The following is a 22,885-nucleotide window of genomic DNA, read 5'->3' on the forward strand; positions in this document are numbered from 1 at the left end:
TATAGTATATACTGAACAGGAATGTTCAGTGAATTAGTTTAGTAAGTTTGGTTAATTGCTTTTTCTCCAGTGATGCTCAGCTGTCCAGGAGCAGGAGAGGAGAGAAACCCAGGAACTTCTAAGGTTGGATTAGGGGTGGACAAATCAGATGAAGAGTGCTTGGTGGATGGGGAATTTGGCAGGTGATAGACTAGTGAAAGTATACTGTTTGGATTTACTTCTAGTGTTAGAAATCTATTTTGTCTTGCTTTGAGTTTATGTTATCTTGGTATGTTTCTTTTTAAATATATGATCTTGTATACTGCCTTACATTCTTCTAAGACAAGCGTAATACTGTATAAATTAGTAAGGGTTTGATTTAGTAGAATAGCTCAAATAATAAGTAATTCTTTTAATTTTAGAGTAATCTATGTTTCCACCACCCACCTGATCAGAATTTGTCTTGCTTTTTCTAATTAAAGAATATTCTGGGGGCGCCTCGGTAGCAATTGGTTAAGTGTTTGTCTCTTAGTTTAAGTTCAGGTCATGGTCTCATGGTTTCTGAGTTTGAGGCCTGTGTTGGGCTCCATGCTGGCAGTGGAGAACCTGCTTGGGATTCTCTCTCTGTCTCTCTCTCTCTCTCTCTCCCTCCCTCCCTCCCTCTCCCTCTCTGCTCCTCCCCTGCCCCCACCCTCATTCACTCTCTCTTTCTCAAAATAAAAAGGAATATTCTGAAGGGTATTATTTGACAATTAGATAATTGAGTAATATATATTATATCCTTTTATTCTTTGGATATACTTTTGTTTATTCTCTTAAGATAAAAGAAAATCTATAGCACAAACCCTTCAGTGAAGAATTTACGGAAGGTTTCTTCCCCTGTTTTTCATAATTTATCCTCCCTTTCTTCCATTAACTCTTTTCCTTTTTTATTGAGAGATAATTGACATAAAATATTGGATTAGTTTTAGGTGTACATATTGTGAAATGATTACCACAGTAAGTTAGCATCCATTCCTATACATAGTGACTTTTTTTTTTTTTGTCTTTATGATAAGGACTTTTAAGATCTACTCTCTTGGTAACTTTAAAATACACAATACAGTATTAGTAACTCTAGTCATCATGTTGTATGTTACATCTCCAGGACTTATTTATGTTTTAATTGGGATTTTATACCTTTTGACCACCTTTACCCCTTTAGCACCCACCTCCTGGCCTCTGGCAACCACCAATCTGTATTCTTTATTTATGAGTTTAAAAAACTCATAAATATGGAGTTTAAAAAAATACTCCATATATAAGTGAGATCATACAATATTTGCTTTTGACTTATTTAGCATAATTCCCTCAAGGTCCGTATATGCTGTTGCGAATGGCTAGGATTTTCTTCTTTTTTATGGCTGAATAATATTCCATTATATATATCTCTCTCCCACAGTTTATTTTATCCATTCACTCATCAATAGACACAGGGTGTTTCCATATTTTTGCTATTATAAATAATGATACATGAACATTGGAATATAGATATTTTTCAAGGTAGTGATTTTCCCTTGGCTGTATACTGAGAAGTGGACTTGCTGGATCATATAGGCATTCTATTTTTAATTTTTTGAAGAACCTCCATACTATTTTTCATAGTGTCTGCACCAGTATACTTCCCTGCTAACAGTGTCTGAGCGTCCCCTTTTTTCCACACTTACTATTTCTTATCTTTTTGATGACAGTTGTGCTAACAGAGTTGATGTGATAGTTCATTGTGGTTTAGGCACCAGTGAAAATTTTCCTCTAAAAAGAGGAGAAAATATGGGAAAAGGCTTAGAGATGAGGGAAGAAACAAATTGTGGTATGGAATCTTTGAAGACCGAAGGAAGTAAGTTGTAAAGGCAAAAAAAAAAAAAAAAAAAAAAAAAGGCAAAACATGAATTATGTATAATATTTGAGGAATAAAGTATCATTGCATTTATTACATTTAATGACTCATAAAATCCTTTTTTCTCTGATGTATGCAAATAAGTTTTTCTATAAATTGAATTAGTCTTCTTCCTTGTCTTAGCATTAATGAATGAAATATTTTTTCTTTGGTAGTTAAAAATTTTTAACCCCCCTTCTGAACATAAGTTGCAATGTATGGTGTAGGAGATGAAGAAGATACAGCAAATGAGAAAATCTCTTGGCATTTCATTTCAGTATGAAGGTTGTTCTTTTCTATAAATTCCTGACATGAACTTTTATTACTTTAAAATTCCTTTTTAATTAATTCAATATTTGATTACCTAAGATTATTTTTAATATTTTGCATGGGAATTATAAATTACAGGATTCTCTAACCCTTGGTAGAATATATTAAGTAAAAATACAGAGGATTAAATATATAGGATAGCAGCTTAGTGGGTTATTACAAGAAGCCAGGTATGTGTTTTGACATTATGAAAGATAATTATGACTTTACCCCTAAATAATACTTAATAACATTGAATTGGACAGGCCTTGGCTTTATCCTAGATCATTATTTCTTAGGACCTTTTGTACTGATTAGTGTGGCAAATATGCTTTTTCATATCTTAAAGGATACATAAAAGAGACTTTAGTATTTAATACATTGTTGGAAAAATTTCAAGTAGTGTGTCCATCTATGTGACTCTATACTGTAACTATCGTGTCAGTTGTTTTGAAAAGAAATAGATAAATTTCTTCATTGGTGGTTACATTTTGTTTTGATTTTCTGCGTTGTTCAATGTTTTGTGGAGTTCAGGGAATAATGGTACTACTGTCAGAAGGCTCTAATGCAAGTTTTTTTGTTACTTAAATGTATTACTTTTGGTGAGGATGAGAAATGACCATGAGAAGTTAGAGAATGTTCTCACAAGGGTTATAGTTACAAAATGAGAAACAAAAGGGAAAAAAACTCAATTAAAAAAACAACAACAATGATTTGTCCTAAAAAAGGGACTTGTTTCTATACCCCAGAAATTCATGTATATTAAAAATGAATTGGAACTGTCTGAGAAAATTTGGCTACATTTCACATCAACTGGTAGAAATGATCACTTAAGGTTATAATCTGTAAATACAAGGAACTGGCCCTTTTCTGTGATATAACTTGATATCTTTCTATAGGCATTTCTGTTTTAATGTTTGTTGTATTTGTTACTATTTACTAATGGTATTTAACGTTTGTGGGGTTTTCACAATTTAGGACTGCCAATAGATTATTTCAAAATATATTAATTATTTCAGTTAGGAGATATGTTTAGGTGTTTAGTTCTCATACCAGTCTTTGATCTTTTAATCTTTCAAGAGGGACAAAACAGGAACAATTTAGTGTATTACATTTTATTTGTATTTTAATTTTGATGGTAATCTGTGAATTCAAGGAATAAAGTGCTTGGAATAGACATAAAAATTTTTAAGTAACACATGATAAATTATTTCCTTGTTTTTTCCTTATTGGTCAACTTTTTTAGTGTTAAAATGTTGCTTGTCAATTTTGGTTAAATGGGAACTTTTAGATACTAAAATCAATGCCTTCAATATAAATTTGTATTTTGGCAATTAATGTATATGTCTTCATAACACATGGTATATTGCATTTAACTCTTACTGGAGTTCAAAGTTTAAAGCTGTTACTTATAAAAAATAAATATTAGTTTGGTAATGTTTACTTTATTAATGAGCGAAAGGTGTGAATTTTGACTTCACATGGCAAGAAATCTTCGAAAATACTTGGTAAGAGAAATCTAAGATGCATTCAGAGGTATTGGTGTAAACTGAGGATATTGATATAAACTAAGAGTACTGATACATAAACTAAATATCAAACATAATTTTATCTTATAACCATATTTATAAAGATAACTATAAATTAGACTTTGAAAGAAATACTTCCTGATCATTCTTTTAAATTTGAAGAAAATATTTGGAAACTATTTTACTTTTAACAGCTTCTTATATGTTTTTAAATGGGTTTTTATAATGGGGAATATCAAGATTTTCAACATTTTGTAGACTTGCTGTCCAAGTGTCCAAATGTTAGCCACTAGCCACATGTAACAACTTGAATTTAAATTGATTAAAATCAAAATTAAAAAAATCAGATCCTCAGTCACATTAGCCACATACAAGTACCCAGTAGCTATATATGTCTAGTGGCTATTGTACTGGATAGTGCAGTTATAGAGAATTCTAACATCATATAAAGTTCTACTGAACAGCACTGATATAGACTGAAGTTTCAGGGTTAATTATATTTTAGTGTAACTAATGTTTTTTCAAATATTTTATTGTAGCAAAATACATATAACATGAAACTTACCATCTTAATCATTTCTAAGTGTAAAAATTAAAAGTCTACATATTAAACAGCAGCTCCCTATTCCTCCCTCACCTCCATCCCCTGGCAAGCACCATTCTACTTTCAGTTTCTGTGATTTTAACTACTGTCATAAGTACCTCATGTAAGTGGAAATCATACAGTATTTTTCATTGTGATTAGCTTATTTCAGTTAGAGTAAGGTCTTCAAGTTCATCGATACTGTAGCATATTGCAGAATGCTCTTTGTTGTTAAAGCTGAATGGTAGTCCGTGATATCTGTACCACATTTTCCTTATCCATTTATCAGTAGTTACTAGGGTTACTCCTACAGCTACTCCTACAGTGAATAATGCTTCTATGAACATGGGTGTACAGATGTCTCTTTGAGACTGGATTATATGGTAATTCTCCTTTTAATTTTTTGAGGAACCACCATACTGCTTTCCAAAGCAGATATACCATCAGCAGCAGTACCATCAGCAGTGTATAAGTGTTCCAATTTCTCTATATCCTTGCCAGCACTTAATATTTCTGTTTTGATAATAGCCATCCTATTGGATGTGAGGTGGTATCTCATTATAGTTTTGATTTTCATTTCCGTAATGATTAGTAATGTTTAGCTCCTTTTCCTGTGCTTGTTGGTCATTTGTGTATATTTGTATATCTAATTTAAATCCTTCTTTAACATGCACGTGGACTTCAAAAACAGGTATAATGTTAGCTTTTAGGGTATTAATTTTTTTAATGTATTCATCTCTTACATTACGTAAAAAGTGAAATTACAAACTATTGTTATAATACCAGCTTTTATAATTGATCATGCATTAACCTTTATTGAGATCTTTATTTTTCCATAATAGCTCTGAGTTGCTGTCTAGTGTCCTTTTTTGTTTTCTTTTTTCTTTTTCTTTTTACTCTGCAGGGCTCTCTTGAGCATTTCTTGTAGGACAGGTCTGGTGATAACAAACTCCCCCAGCTTTCGTTTGTCTAGGACTGTCTTAATTTCTCTCACTCTTTTGAAGGACAGTTTTGCTGGACATAGGATTCTTGGTTGACAGGGTTTTTTTTTTTTTTTTTCTTTTTTCTTTTAGCATTTTGAATATATTAATCCACTGCCTTCTGGCCTCCAAAATTTCTGATGAGAGATCTGCTTATAATCTTACTGAGGTTCCTTTATATGTGATGATTCTGAATTTCTGTCTTTATACTTTCAAGATTTTCTTTGGGTCTTTTTCTTTGGAAATACTGATTATAATATGTCTTGGTGTGGGATTCTTTGAGTTTATCTTCCTTGGTATTTGCTGAGCTTCTTGGATGTTTATATTAACATCTTTCATCAAACTTTGGGAAGTTTTCAGTCATTATTCAGATATTCTCCCTGTCCTTTTTCTCCTTCTGAGCCTTCCACAGTGCAGATGTTGGTCCATTTGTTGATGTCCCACATGCCTCTTAAGATCTGTTTGTTTTTCTTCAAGTTTTTTTTTTCCTTTTTGTTCCTCAGACTTTGTAATTTCCATTGTTCTTTCTTTCAAGTTTGCTGCTCAAGTCTGTCCTTCTATTTTTTTTTTTCATTTTTATTTTATTTTTTTCCATTTTTTGAAAATTTAAATTTTAGTTAACATACTGTGCCATATTGGTTTCAGGAGTAGAATTCAGTGAGTCATCACTTACATACAACACCCAGTGCTCATCGCAAGTTCCTGACTTAGTATCCATCACCCATCTAGCCTATCTCCCACTCACCTCCTTCTGTCAACCCAGTTTGTTATCTATCAAGAGTCTCTTGTGGTTTGTTTCCATCTCTTATCTCCCCCACCCCTTCCGATATGTTCATCTGTTTTGTTTCTCAATTCCACACCTGAGTGAAATCATATGGTATTTGTCTTTCCCTGGGTGACTTATTTCACTGAGCATAATATATTCTAGCTTCATGTCATTGCAAATGGCAAGATTTCATTCTTTTTGATGGCTAATATTTCATTGTATATATATGTGTGTGTGTGTGTGTGTGTGTGTATACACATATATATAATATTCCCTTATATGTGTATATATTCCATATATGTTTGTGTGTATACACACACACCACATCTTTATCCACTCATCAATTGATAGACATTTGGGCTCTCTGCATACTTTGGCAATTGTTGATAAATGCTGATATAAACATTCAGGTGCATGTACCCCTTCGAATCTGTATTTTTGTATCCCACACTGGTGGCTGCACCAGTTTGTATTCCCGCCAGCAGTGCAAGAGGGTTCCCCTTTCTCTGCATCCTCACCACCACCTGTTGTTTATTGTGTTGTTAATTTTAGCCATTCTTACAGGTGTAAGGTGATATCACACTGTGGTTTTGATTTGTATTTCCCTGATGATGAGTGATGTTGAGCATCTTTTCAAGTGTCTTAGCCATCTGGATGTCTTCTTTGGAAAAATGACTATGCATGTCTTCTGTCCATTTCTTCACTGGATTATTTGTTTTTTGGGTGTTGAGTTTGATCAGTTATTTACAGATTTTGGATCCTAACCCTTTACCTGATATGACATTTGCAAGTATCTTCTCCCATTCTGTCAGTTGCCTTTTAGGTTTGCTGATTGTTTCCTTCACTGTGCAGAAGCTTTTTCTCTTGATGAGGTCCCAATAGTTCATTTTTGCTTATGTTTCGCTTGCCTTTGGCGACATGTCTAGTAAGAAGTTGCTACAGCTGAGGCTGAAGAGGTTTCTGCTGGTGTTCTTCTCTAGGATTTTGGTGGTTTCCTATCTCACATTTAGGTCTTTCATGCATTTTGAATTTATTTTTGTGTATGGTGTAAGAAAATGGTCCAGTTTTCCCAACACCATTTGTTGTAGAGACTGTCTTTTTTTCCATTGCATATTCTTTCCTGCTTTGTCAAAGATTAGTTGACCATGTAGTTGTGGGTCCATTTCTGGGTTTTCTGTTCTGTTCCATTGATCTGTGTCTGTTTTTGTGCTAGTACTATACTGTCTTTGCAATAGCTTTGTAATACAGCTTGAAATCTGGATTCGTGATGCCTCCAGTTTTAATTTTCTTTTTCAGGATTGCTTTGACTCTTTGGGGTCTTTTTTGGTTTCATACAGATTTTAAGATTGTTTGCTCTAGCTCTGTGAAAAATGCTGGTGGTAGTTTGATAGGAATTGCATTAAATGTGTAGATTACTTTGGGTAGTGTAGACATTTTAACAATGCTTTTTCTTCTAGTTCATGAACATGAAATGCTTTTCCATTTCTTTGTGTCCTCTTCAATTTATTTTAAAATTGTTCTATAATTTTCAGAGTATAAATCTTTTACCTTGTTAATTTATTCCTAGGTATCTTATTGTGTCTGGTGCAATTGCAAATGGGATCGATTCCTTGATTTTTTTTTTTTTTTCTGCTGCATCATTATTGGCATACAGAAATGCAACAGATATCTGCCCATTGATTTTATATCCTGAGATGTTGCTGAATTCATGTGTTGGTTATAGCAATGTTTTGGTAGAATCTTTTGGGTTTTCTCCATAGAGTGTCATGTTGTCTGTGAAGAGTGAATTTTGACTTCTTTCTTGCTGATTTGGATACATTTTCTTTTTGTTGTCTGATTGCTGAGGCTAAGACTTCCAATACTGTGTTAAATAGTAATGGTGAGAGTGGACATCTGTGTCTTATTTCTGACTGTAGGAGAAAGGTTCTCAGTTTCTCCCCATTGAGGATGATATTAGCTATGGGTCTTTTGTATATGGCTTTTATCGTGTTGAGGTATGTTCCATTTATCCAAACTTTATGGACGTTTTTATTAAGAATGGATGCTTTATTTTGTCAGATGCTTTTTCTGCATCTATTGACAGGATCTTATAGTTTTCATCCTTCCTTTTATTAATGTGGTGTATCACAGTGATTAATTTGTGGATATTGAACCACCCCAGCAGCCCAGGAATAAATCCCACTTGATCATGGTGAATAATTCTTTTCGTGTACTGTTGATTTTGATTTGCTAATACATTCATGTTCATCAGGGATATTGGCCTGTAATTCTTTTTAGCGGGGTCTTTGTCCAGTTTGGGAATCGAAGTAATGCTGGCCTCATAGATTGAGTTTGGAAGTTACCCTTCTATTTCTATTTTTTAGAACAGTTTGAGAAGAATAGGTATTAACCATGCTTTAAATGTTTGGTAGAGGGGCGCCTGGGTGGCTCAGTTGGTTGAGCATCTGACTTCGGCTCAGATCATGATCTCACGGTCTGTGAGTTTGAGCCCTGCATCGGGCTCTGTGCTGACAGCTCAGAGCTTGGAACCTGCTTCAGATTCTGTGTGTCTATCTCTCTCTGTCCCTCCCTTGCTCATGCTCTGTCTCTCTCTATGTCAAAAATAAATAAACAATAAAAAAAAATATTTGGTAGAATTTCCCTGGGAAGCCATCTGGCCTAGGACTCTTGTTTGTTGGGAGATTTTTGATTACTGATTCAATTTCTTTGCTGGTTATGGGCCTATTCAAATTTCTATTCTTTCTGCTTTAGTTTTGGTAGTTTGTGAATTTCTAGGAATTTTTCCATTTCTTCCAGATTGCCTATTTTGTTAAAATGTAATTTTTCATGGTATTCTCTTATGATCATTTGTACTTCTTTGGTGTTGGTTGTGATCTCTCCTCTTTCATTTGTGATTTTATCTATTTGAGTCCTTTCTCTTTTTGATAAGTCTGGGTAGGGGTTTATCAATTTTGTTAACTCTTTCAGAGAACCAGCTTTTGGTTTTGTTGATCTTTTCTACTGTTTTGTTTGTTTTTATATATTTTATTTCTGCTCTAATCTTTATTATCTCCCTTCTGCTGACTTTAGGCTTTATTTGCTGTTTTCTAGCTCCTTTAGGTGTGAGGATAGGTTTGTAGTTGGAAATCTGCCTTTTTTTTTTTTTTTAAGTAAAGTTTATTTATTTTGAGAGAGAGAACATGTAAACAGGGGAGGGGCCGAGAGAGAGGGAGAGAGAATCCTAAGCAGGCTCTGTGCTGTCCATAAGGAGCCCAATGCAGGTCTCATTCTCACGACCTGAGCTGGAATCAAAAGTCAGACTCTTAACTATCTGTGCCATCTATGTGCCCCTGGAAATCTACCCTTGTAATCCTTTTAGTAAATTTTCCATTTCAGTTATTATACTTTTCATCTACAGAATTTCTTTTTCATTTATTTTTAGGCTTTCTGTCTCTTTATTGATATTTCTATTTTGTTAATAAATTGTTTCTTGTCTTTTCCCACAATCTCTGTTAGTTAATTGAACATTTAAAGAATAATTCTTTGTCTTGTAGATCTGCCATCAGGTTTTCTGGGACAGTTTCTGTTAAATTTTTTTTCTCTTTTAATGGACCATACTTTCCTTTTCCTATTTCTTGTGGGGTTTTTGTCAAAAACTGGACATTTGAGTTTAATAATGTAATAACTTCAGAAATGAGATTTTCTCCATTCCCAGCATTTGCTGTTTTGTTAGTTTTTGTTTGTTTGTTGTTTTTATTATAGTGTGCTATCTCTCTGCTAAGGATCAGACTGAGGTATAAACTTGCAGTCTTCTCATATGTTTTCTAAGCCTTTCCCTGGGCAAGGGTGGCCACTTTCTAATTTTTCTTGTATATGCACTTATGTTTTGAATGTCTATATCTTTAATGTCTGGCTCCCAAAAGAGGACAAAGAGAAAAATGAAGGTGGAAATAAATGACAGTGGTCTTTTAAGTACTGGAAGTCATTTCAGGCCAAGTGGGGGGTCACATATAGCAGGGTTCTTACACAGAGAAACAGAACTCTGAGGTTCCTCTTTCTAGGAAGCAGCTTTATTTGTGCCACCTGGACTCAGCGGGTTAAGATCCCAAAAAGGCTGAGTCCCGAGTGCAGCAGGGTATAGCCTTTTATGCAACTTCTACTTCTTTGTCTCCCATATATGGTGACACATATAGTCTGATTGGACACATTTCAAGTTACAGAGTTGTGTCAGAGCTATACATACCTGTATAGGAGTTGATTGGGTCACATTGCCTTCCTTTGTTCTGAGAAGCCTCCACTACATTCTTTAGGGAGGGTCCTTACCACACACCTACCTCTTTGTACTTCTGTGATCAGAAGCAGTAATTCCCAATCAGAGTATGGATTCCCAATATTTGGAGGACATGGTTTGTTTTGGCTATCCTGGTTCTTACTGACTGTATGTAAGCCACTGCAGGAATATGTGCACAACTGCCTGCCATGTGACTTGGTTGGAGGTTGGGTAGTGTTGACTGCTGAGAAATGAAATTAACAGAAATTAATGGTGATTTACCTGTGCTAGCCTTTCCCTGGAATTTACAAGCCTTCAGTAGAATCCAGAGTTCTAAAATAATTGTATTAAACAAAATCTGCCAGTGCAGTTTTTTTCTAGGTGGAGAGACACATTTCTGTTGCTTTGGATTGTGCCACCAGTGCTGAAATCTCTTACATGGGTTTACTTAAACATGTAGCATTATTGCATGTGTTCTTATGATACTTACAGAGTACATGGAATTGCTTTATACATTTACTATTGACATTCTTATAGGAGTGTATGTACCTCTCTGTATGTAGTCATTGTATATACCCTGTGGTCACACATACTCGTATATAGTTTCATATATTCTTCACATCTACCTGAATTTTGTATTAATAGAAACCATAGCTAACACTAGAAGATAAAAATAAACGTATGAACTTACATTTTTTTCTTTATATAGGCAGTGTTCAGAATGTGACCAGGCAGGGAGCAGTGACATGGAAGCAGACATGGCCATGGAAACCTTACCAGATGGTACCAAACGATCAAGAAGGCAGATTAAGGAACCAGTGAAATTTGTTCCACAGGACATGCCCCCAGAACCCAAGAAGATTCCAATAAGAAATACGGTAATTTTTTCCCTGTTTATCATAATCATCACAAACTTCTGAGGGCAAAATTCTGAGGCCAGTTTGTTGTTTTACATTATGAAATATACCATACATAACTGAGAATTTATGCTTTATATATTCAACTTAAAGCATAATAATAATGAATACCCACTGTATCCACTGACCTGCTTCAAAAATAAACAGTAACAAAGCCTGATGTCCCCTGTGAATCCCTTGGTAATTTCATTCTTACCTGGCTAGCACAGAGATCACCTCCTTCCTCAACTTTATATTTCTCATTCTTTTCTTTTTTTTTTAGTAATGACTTTCCAAATGTGTGTATTTGTAAATAATACATAGTTTTGCAGTTTTTAAATTTTGTATGAATGGAGTCAGGCTTTTCCTTTTGGTATTTGTTAATTTGACCAGTTTTTTTTTGTTTTTAAGTTTATTATTTTGAGAGAGAGAGCTTGAGCAGGGGAGAGGAAGAGAGAGAGGGGGAGAAAGAATCTGAAGCAGGCTCTGTGCTGTCAGCACAGAGCCCAATGAGGGGCTTGAACTAACGAACCATGAGCTCATGACCCGAGCAGAAATCAAGAGTCAGATGCTCAACCAACTGAGCCTCCCAGGTGCCCCTAGCCAAATTTTGTTGATGTGATTCATAAATACTGATCTGTGTAGTTACAGTTCATTTATTTTTACTAATGTGTAGTATTTTTTATTAAAACAATAGATCATATGTTTTATTCTTTAGATTGGCAGTTTTGTTTCCATCTTTTTTCTTTTGTAAACAACTCTGTTTTGAATATTTTTGTAAATGTCTCCTGCAGCATGCTAACAAGGAGTTAGGATATATACCAAGGTGTTCATTTGCTTAGTTATCGGATATGTGCGTCTTCAGTTTTGCTAGTTAATTCCACTGTGTTTTAAACCAGTTTATATTCATAGCAATGAATAATCTTACTATTGTTCCCTAAACTTATTTTGTGCAATATTTTAATGCTTTCCAATGCAATACATGTAAAATAGCATATCATTTTATTTTGTATTTGTCTCAATACTAATGACTTTGAGTATCTATGTATTTTATCTATTAGGAAATGTAAATGCAAGTCTTCTCCGATTTTTCTGAGGTTGTTAGTCTATTTCTCATCACAAAATTTTTGAGGTTAGAGTTTAAACAATTTCTTCCAGAAAGTATTTATATTTGTTATTACCAGGTGCCGGTGAGGTGTACTAACCTAAGACCATTTTATTATTTTATTTATTTTTAAATGTTTGTTTATTATTTATTTTAAGAGAGAGAAAGAGAGTTAGTGGGGAGAGGGGCAGAGAGATAGGAGAGAGAAAATCCCAAGTATGCTCCATGCTGTCAGTGCAGAGCCCATCATGGGGCTCAATCTCATGAACTCTGAGATCATGACCTGAGCCAAAATCAAGAGTCAGCTGCTTAACTGACTGAGCCACCCATGCACCCCTAACCTAAGACCATTTTAAATAAGTTTGGTGTGTGTGTCTTTTTCCATTATGTAAATAGTGTCAATTTCTGCCCCAATCCAGTGAAGGCTGGCTTGCAGTTATGAATTCCTGGGGAGACATTTTTTACTTTCTTACTCTGGACCAAGGCAGACACTTCTGAAAAATCTGCCTCCTCCTGAAGGAGATGTAGATTTTTTTTTTTTTTTTTCTTTTTTTTTTTTTTTAAGTAGGCTTTATGCCCAGCACAGAGTCTAGTGGCCGGGCTTGAGCTCACGACCCTGAGATCAAGACCTGAGCTGAGGCATCCCAAGATGTAGCTATTTTTGGGGTTAGTTGTCATCCTTTGTTTTGTTACCTGTTTAGTTGTAGAGAGTTTTTTCTTTTTTCCTTAAAGTAACAGCTTTCTTTAATTTCTTTAATTTTCTTTAATCTGTAATAACACATTTAATCTAATCATAAGAGAAGTTACTTCGAGTATTTCAGTTTGTGTTATGAGCTTATTTGAAATTGAGGAAACAGATGTGGAAATTGTCTCCCAGATAATTTAAATAGTTGTTTTTCAATGCTCTAAATTAATCAACTTGAAATTGTTTTATTTATAATTCCCATTAGTTTAAAACAATTTTTTTTGGCCTCACAAATATATTTTGTTTACAAATAAACTAGAGAGAATTTTCCTTCAAGCCTGCTCACTTCTTCCTTCCTTCCTTCTTCCTTTCTTTCTCTTTCTTTCATTCTTTCTTTTTTAAAAATTTTTTAATGTTTATTTTTTTTAAAGAGAGAGAGCACGAGTGGGGCAGAGGTAGAGAGAGAGGGAGACACAGAATCTGAAGGAGGCTCCAGGCTCTGAGCTGTCAGCACAGAGCCCGACACAGGGCCCAAACCCACAAACTGTGAGATCATTACCTGAGCCGAAGTCAGATACTTAACCGACAGAGCCACCCAGGCGCCCTAAGCCTGCTCATTTCTAATACTTTTTCTGTAACTTCAATGCCAATAACTTCAATGTGGCTATTAAGATATTCGAGTAAAGCATGTGTCTGTGTTTGCAAAGATTATCCTTTTATGAAACATCGTTTTCTTTACTGTTTAAAGAAATCTTTAGGACCAGTGTTATCATCTTTAACCAGAGACGGACATTTTGTACATATTATAGTGATATTTTTGTGTCCATAGTTTAGTATTATTTCAGATAAAAGAGGATCATATTTTCTTTTAGTTTACTTGTTCTTACAGCCTGGAATTTTATAAGGAAGCTTTTGAATTTTCTAATTTATTCCAATTCCTTTTACTGTATTATTTGTCTCTTGTTTTCTTGTGTAAAAGTCTTAGTCTTCTTGTAGATGTGTGTGGGTAAAACACAAGAAAGGATTCTATGGCCAGTAATTTTAGGAAATACAGTATGATTACTTTCTTTCTTGGGGGAATTCAAATGTATACTCAAGGTCTGAGAAACACTACTGTTTAGAATAATGATTACTTTAACTTTTTCCTAACCTATTTTATCAAAGAGCACTTTTTTCAAGACCATTTTTTATTGTATCATATAGTGCTGAGTGGTACCAGCTTTGGAAATGATGTTCTAGAGGCCACGAATTACTTGCATAAAGGTCATCTGTGGGGTGTTTGTTGGAATGTAGGTTTTGGACTCATCCAAGAACTAATAACTTAGAATTAGGGGTTGGTTTAAGCAGACTTTTTAGGTTTTATTCTTATGCAGACTGAAGTTAGAAAATAACTATCTGGATAATGTTTATCATTATTACTCTTAATTTTTGCTTCCTTCTTCCCTTCCTTCCCCCCCCCCCGATTAATCCATACAGCAGTTCAGAAAATCTTTAATGAGGTTATTCTATTGGTCAAGTACCTGATCGAGGAATGTAAGAATGAGAGATGCAGGGGAGAGTGATTCAGTCATCTTGATTTTGATCTTACCATTTAGGCTGAGTTCCTATTGTTACTTTAACTTTTTATCCTATCAGTTCTGTTTCAGAGATATATTAACATTTTAATTAGACGGTATGGTTAAAAATGAGGCAGCTTACTTTCTTTTCTTAGCACACTGTTAATTATGGGAATCTAGGTATCTAACTGCCAGCTCATTTGTATGTATAACCAAGTATCTTTCACAGTAAATAACTGATTTATCTCTCCTTTTAATTTTTCAATTCTTGTTCCTAGTATTTTTCTACTTATACTTTTTATTTTGGTACATGTATTACTACACTTATTAGCCACCCAGGTGCCCCATATTGAACTTCCTATTACAGAGGTATTGTGATATTGAACAAATTACCTAATCCTTACCTGAGTTCCCCAGCTGGGCTGCTGTATGAATTTCCTATAGGTGCTATAACAATTACCATGATTTTGGTGGCTTAAAATAACACAGATGTATTATCTTACAGTTCTAGAGGCCAGAAGTCTCCAGTCAGTTTTATTAGGCTAAAGTCAAGGTGTTGACAGGACTGGTCTTTTAGAGGTTGTTAGGGATTATCCATTTCCTTGCCTTTTCTAGCTTCTAGAGGCCACCTATATTCCTTGGCTCAAGCCTCTTCTCACACCACTTTTACCTCATTTCCAAACTCACATATGCTTCCTCTCTGATCTTCTATTTCCCTCTTATAAGAACCTCTGTGATTCAGGCCCACCTGAATTCATCTCAAAATCCTTGGCTAAATTACATATACAAAGTCTCTTTTTGTTATCAAGTATCATTTACAAGTTCCGAGGATTAGGATATGGATATTGTGGAGACCAGTATTCAGCCTATTACAGTTGCTTTGAAAATTAAATTAGATAATTTACATAAAGTACCGATCATGATGTCTGGGACATATTAACATCAACTTATGTTCATTTTCTTCTTCCTCCCTCCTCATCCTATTAACTAGATTGTGTGATTTTGATTAAGATACCTGGGCCTTTGCTGCCCCATCTGTAAAACTAGATATAATATGCATAAGGTTCTCAGTAACAAAATCTATTGAGGGGGTGCCTGAGTGGTTCAGTCAGTTAAGTGTCTGACTTCTGCTCAGGTTGTGATTAGTGATTCATGAATTGGAGACCCACATCAGGCTCTTTGCTGGCAGCTTGGAGCCTGGAGCCTGCTTTGGATTCTGTCTCTCCCTCTCTGTCTGACCCTCCCCTGCTTGTGCTTGTCTCTGTCTCTCTCTCTCTCTCTCTCTCTCAAAAATAAATAAACATTAAAAAAATTTTAAAAAATATTTCTTTTGTTAGTTTTAATTTTTCCTGCCATTATTGATCAAAGTGTACTTCATTTCACAGTAGTCATATTACTCTATCAAAATTTTGAGGAAGATTTACCTTTGTGACATAGGGAATTCATGACATATGTCCTAGGCCTTAATTTCTCATTTCAAAATAATGTATCACTTAATAAAACTATTAAAATGATCATTTGTTTTACAACTTTGATTTGTTCTACAACTTTCTACCATTTCTGTTAAGCATATGTTCCCTTGGGCTACAGTGCTAGCATAATTTTTAGAAAAATAGTTTGGATTATTTCATGCTAGTAAAAGTGAATTTTCTAGTTTCAAAAGTCTTTTTTGTGGGATATGTGAATTAATATTCGGTTAGAGTAATTTTGTTTTTAAAAATTCAGTCTTTATAATTAGGCATACAGCACTTTAATTTTTTATTTTTTTTGAAGGACTGTCTCTGTAGAGTTGTCCAAGAACCATCAAAAGTATAAAATGAGGGGCGCCTGGGTGGCTTGGTCGGTTAAGCGTCCAACTCTTGATTTTAGCTCAGGTCATGATTGCAGAGTTGTGGGATTGAGCCCCATGTCAGCCTCTGCACTGAGCATGGAGCCTGCCTAAATTTCTCTCTCTCCCTCTGCCCCTCTCCCTCCTCTCATGCTCTTTCTCTCTCAAAACAAACAAACAAACACATATGTATCTATGTGTATATATGTATATATATGTGTGTGTGTATGTATATACATAGACATATATGCATACAGGATCATGGCTGCCATAGATTGAAGTCCTATTTTGATGAACAACTTTTCTTACCTCTGCTATTACTTTCTCACTTCGTATACTTTATATCTTTACATTTAAAAGTAACATTCTTGTGGTAGTAAAGGAGCAAAAGAAGGAAAGAAGGGAACATGTTGGCATATTTGAGCAAATTCTTGTATGTTGCTACTATTAACTTCTGTTTAGCCATAATGCCAGTAAACCCAACCAGTTTATTATTTTTTATTTCTTCCTACTATTTGACCATTGGATATTTTACTTCATTACTTTTTGCAAAGGACAGTAAATCAGAAGAGGACATGAGGGATTAGTTTACTTTTATCTAAGATTGTTTAATTAGTAGTAAAACCTAACATTTATTGAGTATGCCTCATATGCAGACACTGTACTAATTCTCCAGCCTACTCCCTCTTATAAAAAATAAGTTCGTATTTGAGTATTATAACACCTATTTCACTCAAAATAAAAGTGAGACACAGAAAGCTTGAGTAACCTACCTGTGATCTTATAGATAGTAAGCAGAATAAGACTTGAACTCAGATAGTTTGAATTAAGAACCTGTGTTTTTTCTTTTAAGGTTTGTAGAAGAGATTTAGAGGTTTAGTTGAGGTACAAATGGAGTCGTCAAACATTTGGCTTTTGGTAGTGTCATTGGAAATATGGTGCTCTAAGGCAGGCATATATCCAATTACTAATTTGTGTACCTGAGCTTATTCACATTAGATATGAGATTCGGGGGCACCGGCGTGTCAGTTAAGCGTCCAACTCTTGATTTTGTCTCAGGTCATGAACTCATGGTTCGTGAGTTTGAGCCCCCTGTCAGCCTCTGAACTATCAGTGCAGGATTTTCTCTCTCTCCCTCTGCTCCTCCCCTGCTCTTGCTCACATGCACACATGCTCTATCTCTCAAGAATAAGTTAACTAAAAAAATATGAGATTCAACACTTCTTTGCACTTTGAGCTGAGTGTGAATTCCACCCCCCCCCCCCAAGCTTATATGAGCATTGGCATCACTGTGCTTAATCACAGTGCAATAGTATAGAAGTTAATAAACTGTTTGAAGGTTATTCTACCTTGAGGAAATTGATATTAAAAAAAAGAAAAAATTAGAAGCAGCAAATCTCTAAGTACACTGGCAGCATGTGTATATATTGGCTGCCAGTATATGTTTATTTTGCTCTTCTGTGTTGGTCTGCTTGTTTCCCTCTAAATTGTAAATACTATGAAACTTGCTGTAGAAAAAAAGTATATACTTTGATATTGGCAGTGAAGATAGAGAAGTACACAGTGGTCTTTTTGCCTAACTAGATACTCCAAATCCACCTAAAACATTTGGTTTATTGCATCTTAGCTTTTTTGATTAAGCAACAGATATCTTTTGGATTTGTTCATTTGGTTGATCAGTGTTAAGAGAGATGGGCCCATGGACTCAATTTTTGTGCTCCACTGCCTGCTTTGTGCCGAACAAGGCTGCTATTAGAAGAATGGCATCCACTCTTTACTGCTGACAGGAAGTTTCCATTTATCATAGCCAGAGAGTGCAATGGGTAATAGACCACTTTGGCAAGGCTTAATATATTTTTATTATTTAGATCCTGAGGAAAGTCATTTTTCATTTTATTCTACTCTGATTTCCTTAATAAAGATTTATAGAAATATGAACGAATACAGCATATTTTGAGACAGTAGATCTCAAATAAGATCTGTATCTCAATAAGATACAGATGCTTTTTGGGGCACCTAGGTGGCTCATTCAGTTAAGTCTCCGCCTCTTGATTTCAGCTCAGGTCATGATCTCATGGTTCATGAGTTTGAGCCCAGCATCGGACTCTGTGCTGCTGGTGCAGAGCCTGCTTGGGATTTTCTCTGTCTGTCCCTCCCCTGCTTGTACTCTCTTTCTCTCAAAATAAATAAATAAACTTAAAACATATATATATAGATGTATGTAGTCCCAGTGTCACTGTTACTTTCCTAATTTATTTTTTTATCCAAAGATGTTAAAAGATTATCCAGAAAAGTTACTTGAAAAAAATGATAGCACTAGAAATTTGGTGTTTAAAAATGATGGGTTAAAAGAGCTATTTTTAAGTGTAAGAATGAAATCATATTACATTTTCAGAAAATACTTCTATACAAACATAGACATTTTCTCTGATTGATATTTTCATGTTATCTTGTATTGTTAGGGTATCATTATTTTTAAACATTTATTCTGAATGTTAGAATTATTTTTAAATTGAATGTTAGCTGTGAAAGTAATATGTTAATACTTTTTGTTAAAAGAAATTCAAAATTATAAAGTCTCCTTTGATTTTCCTCCCAACATTACCCTCCCCCAGTCTAATTCACATGCCTTGAATTTGCCTTTATTACAAGGGTACATATTTTGAACTTTGATTTTCTGACATTTCTTTTGGTGTATCTGTCAAAAAAAGGAAAGGGTGATCAGTGAGTCATATGGAAAAGTAATCTGGGCATAGTTCAAGTAACATGGAACTATTAAAGTATTAATAAGTAAAAGAAGAATGATCTGGTTTTAGAAAATCAGAATGAGAAGCGTTGAAAAGCATTTTTTTATTTACCCATTACTTGTGATTTACTTTGTATTTTATATTAATTGTAATTACTGTACTAACGAAGTAGTTACTAATGTCATTGCCATTTTACAATTTAGAAACTGAGGCAAAGATGTCAAGTAACTTGCAGAAGGACATACAGCTTCTAAATGATAGAGCCGGGAATCAGATAGCTCCTGAGCCCATATTTTTAAGTACTCATTGTGCTGCCTTTCTGGGTAGGATTGTTCCTGGCACTTGTCCTAAGGCCAGAATCACAGGCTTCTCATGATTTCAGCAGCTTAGTGACTAAGGGTTTGATCAAGAAAACGGAATTCACTCTGTGGGGAATTAGGGGGTTATACCACTGCTGGTATATCTGGGGCTGTAGATGTCAAGAAATCTGTCACCACTGGTCAGAGGAGTTCTGTCAAACATCAGAGAAATTGTCAGTGAAATATTTATCTTGAAGCTCCGAGTCCTGTAGTTGCTGACACCAGGTCAGAGACTTTGACAGTGAAGATCTTAGCCCTAAGAATACTGTTGGGTAGGTGAAAAATGAGGATTTGTGGGGAAGTCTGCAAAGCCTGCCAGGACTATGACTTGGGAGCAAATGGAAAGGAATATATGGCTGCACAGCATGTGAAAAAGCCAGGCATTTGACTCCCATGACCTCCTGAGTAAAATGGTCTTCACTTAAATGTTTCAAATCTGTGGTCACTAACATGGAACCATAGACAGAAGCGTGTGGGGGAAGACTATGGGAAATGTGGTTTCCAGCCTTAAACAGAGTAAGGTGATGGTGGTGGTGATGGAGGTGTGTGTCAGATTAACCAAAGACAATCTAGCGTACTAACCAACTGCAGTTTTTAAAAGTGCCTAATGTAGTACTTGGCAGTGTTAGGTGATCTAAAAAGTGACATTTCCAGACTCCTTTACCCTCACTCCCTTTTCTTTGCTCTTTGAAGACTGATAATATTTCATCTGTTTTCTTCCAGCTCTGAGCATTGTGCAGAGCATGCAATAAGTTCTTGATAAGATGATTAAAATAATCACTAACAGCATAAATACAGACAGTGACTTAAAGAATTATAAATACCAAAAGGATAACTTCAGTGTAGGTCAAAGTAGTTGAACCTGGAATTTTTTACAGACTCAGCAGTGTTTTAAAATAGAGAGAGGGTTAACTGCTTCCCTGACTTGCTGAATGTCCAGCTGAGCCCTCACAATGTTTGCCATTCATTTATGTCACAGGTTTTTAGTCACAGGTTTTTTCTTTCCTTTTTTCTTTCTCTTTTCTCCCTCTTTTTTTTTTTTTCTTTTTAGTTAATTAAAAGGAAGGAACATGGGTGAAGTAGAGAACCTTAAAAAAAGTTTCTTGTGATAGATGTTAGGTCAGCCTCTGTTAACCCAGTGAGTTTCTTCCACTGTTCTTCTATTTATAGAAGCTACACAAATGTGTAAAGGGCTTTTCACAAAGATTTCAGCAGAGAGCTCCTTTTATTTAAATTACATTAAGCAATTCTTTTCTGTAGAATTCCTACAATTTGTACCATCTGTTGCCAGTGTCTATTTCAGAAGTCTGCTTTTATGCAGTTTTTTAGGGTTGAGCCTATGCTTTTAATATATATATTCAGTACATAGGGTAATATTACTTTATAAAATAGTAACTTTCACATGTCTAATTATACAATCTGGAGAAAACTAGTAGTTTTCACTGCTGCATTGATAGCCAGTAATAATAATTGGGAATTTTTTTATGTATGTTTCATTATAGGAATGAAAATATTTAGTCTCTGGGACTGGAATCTCATTTCATAATATAATTTAGCTTCTTTTGTACTGGGAGAATGCTTTTCTTCTCCTGCATGAAAACCTTCTTATAGGACAGTGAATTAATTTATATACCTAGCCCACTTTTAAATGTAAAATGCTGATACTTCACATATAGCGTTTTTCTTTGATTCCTGTATTTGGTGAAAAAAAAATGAATTTCTTAAATGTTATGTGGTTTTAATCTTTCAACTATGAATTTTTATTACAGTACCTCCTTTTCACTAGTTTCAGGTAATATCTTCTTTCTTCTGCCTTTCAAGGTTGTTTGTCATTGAGCCAAAACAACTTTGTAATCCTATTGACCTTGTAGTTGCTGTTTTACTGATCTGTGATTCATTCACTATCTAGTATCATATAGTGTGTTTTATGATTTTATAGTATTCTAGTTTTAAGAGTTAATCATTTTGTTTTTCACACCTTTGAGATCCCAGTAATTCTGTAGTTCTTTCATCTACTTTGATTTGTTCATTTTCAGCTTTATCTCATATCGCTTAGAGGGTAGATTGTAACTTCTGATGGATGCAACACAATCTCTAACCTCAGTTATTTGATCTTTAGCTATGTTGTCCTCTTTTGTAAACCTTCAGAGTCCAGTAAAGAGAAGACAGTATTTCAAGATAAACTTTTGCTTATAATATATAGGAACTCAAATTTATGTTGTATTTCCTTTGTAATAGTCAAAGCTGTAAGTAGTTATCTTTTTTTGTGAGTGCTTTAGTCATATTTACTTCAGAGTTTAATAGTTCTCCGTCTTAAGCAATAAAAATTGGCTGTGTGGGAATCCAGGTCTTTTCATACTCTCTAGTCTTTATTTGTGGTTCCTAGTCCTACTAATGAACAATGACCAGGTTAATTTTTTTTCAACATGTATCTCTTGAGCAACTACTAATGTAAGGCACTTGCCAACAAATCCTGAGTAGAACACCAAAATGAAGACATGGTCTATTACATCAAGGAGGTATACTGATAAAAAGGTGGCCCTGAAATAAATGTAATTTAACTAGGGAATACAGGGAATTTAGTGTAAAAATTTAGGTATCATTATACCTATAGCTGTCTTTCTTACAATATGTTTTGTTTTTGTTTTTTACATGTTTATTTATTTATTTTGAGAGAGAGAGCCTGAGTGTGAGGCGGGAAGGAGCAGAGGGGAGGGAGGGAGAGAGAGAATCCCAAGTGGGCTCCACGGTGACATGGAGCTTGATCCCGTGGTCTGTGAGATCATGAGATCATGACCTGAGCTGAAATCAAGAGTTCCAAGGTCAATGACTGAGCCAACCAGACACCCCACAACATGTTTTTATAATAGCCAATTTGATAGCAAAAGCCTCTTGCATTACGAACTGGACAAAATTTTAGAGAAGTTAATTAGATCAAATCCTAATAATTTAGTTTTAATACAGATTCATTTATCACTTAAGATTATTAATTATTAATGAGTGTTGCACATTTTCAGCAAAAATGTTAATATATCCACTATTTTATTTTTTTAGATAAATAGGTACAGATTTTTTTTTTAGGAAACTTCATTTCTCTTCTAATTATTTCTGTGCTAAGGAAATTCTGATGTATTGATTGATTTAAGAATTTTTAAAATTTAAATAGCTCCTCTGTTTATTCAATTAGAAATACCTTGTTTATGGATATGACTTATAATTATGCTTTAGAAAGTAACTATCCATTTAAAATATAATCATATTTTCCTCTCTAGACTTTTTTTTTTTTTTTGGTAACATCATCCCCTTTAAAAAGTAGAGGATGGTAGGGGTGCCTGGGTGGCTTGGTCTGTTAAATGTCATTGCTGTCAACGCAGAGCCTGCTTCAGATCCTCTGTGTCC

General features: G+C 34.7%; 1 protein-coding gene across 4 annotated transcripts in view; it reads left to right on the forward strand.

The window, feature by feature from the left end:
- PHF14 (PHD finger protein 14) overlaps positions 1 to 22,885 on the forward strand; it is a 208,970-nt gene that overhangs the window by 60,048 nt on the left and 126,037 nt on the right. For all 4 annotated transcript variants that reach the window (XR_009610015.3, XM_060632560.3, XM_060632562.3 and 1 more), the window contains one exon: positions 11,020 to 11,188. Coding sequence is in view for 3 of the 4 variants with exons in the window: in XM_060632560.3 (XP_060488543.1) it covers positions 11,020 to 11,188 (169 nt within the window). In the remaining variant the exon portion in view is untranslated. The remainder of the gene's footprint in view (positions 1 to 11,019; positions 11,189 to 22,885) is intronic.

Source organism: Panthera onca, chromosome A2 (genome assembly GCF_046562875.1).
Source record: "Panthera onca isolate mPanOnc1 chromosome A2, mPanOnc1 haplotype 2, whole genome shotgun sequence".
NCBI classification, from domain to species: domain Eukaryota; kingdom Metazoa; phylum Chordata; class Mammalia; order Carnivora; family Felidae; genus Panthera; species Panthera onca.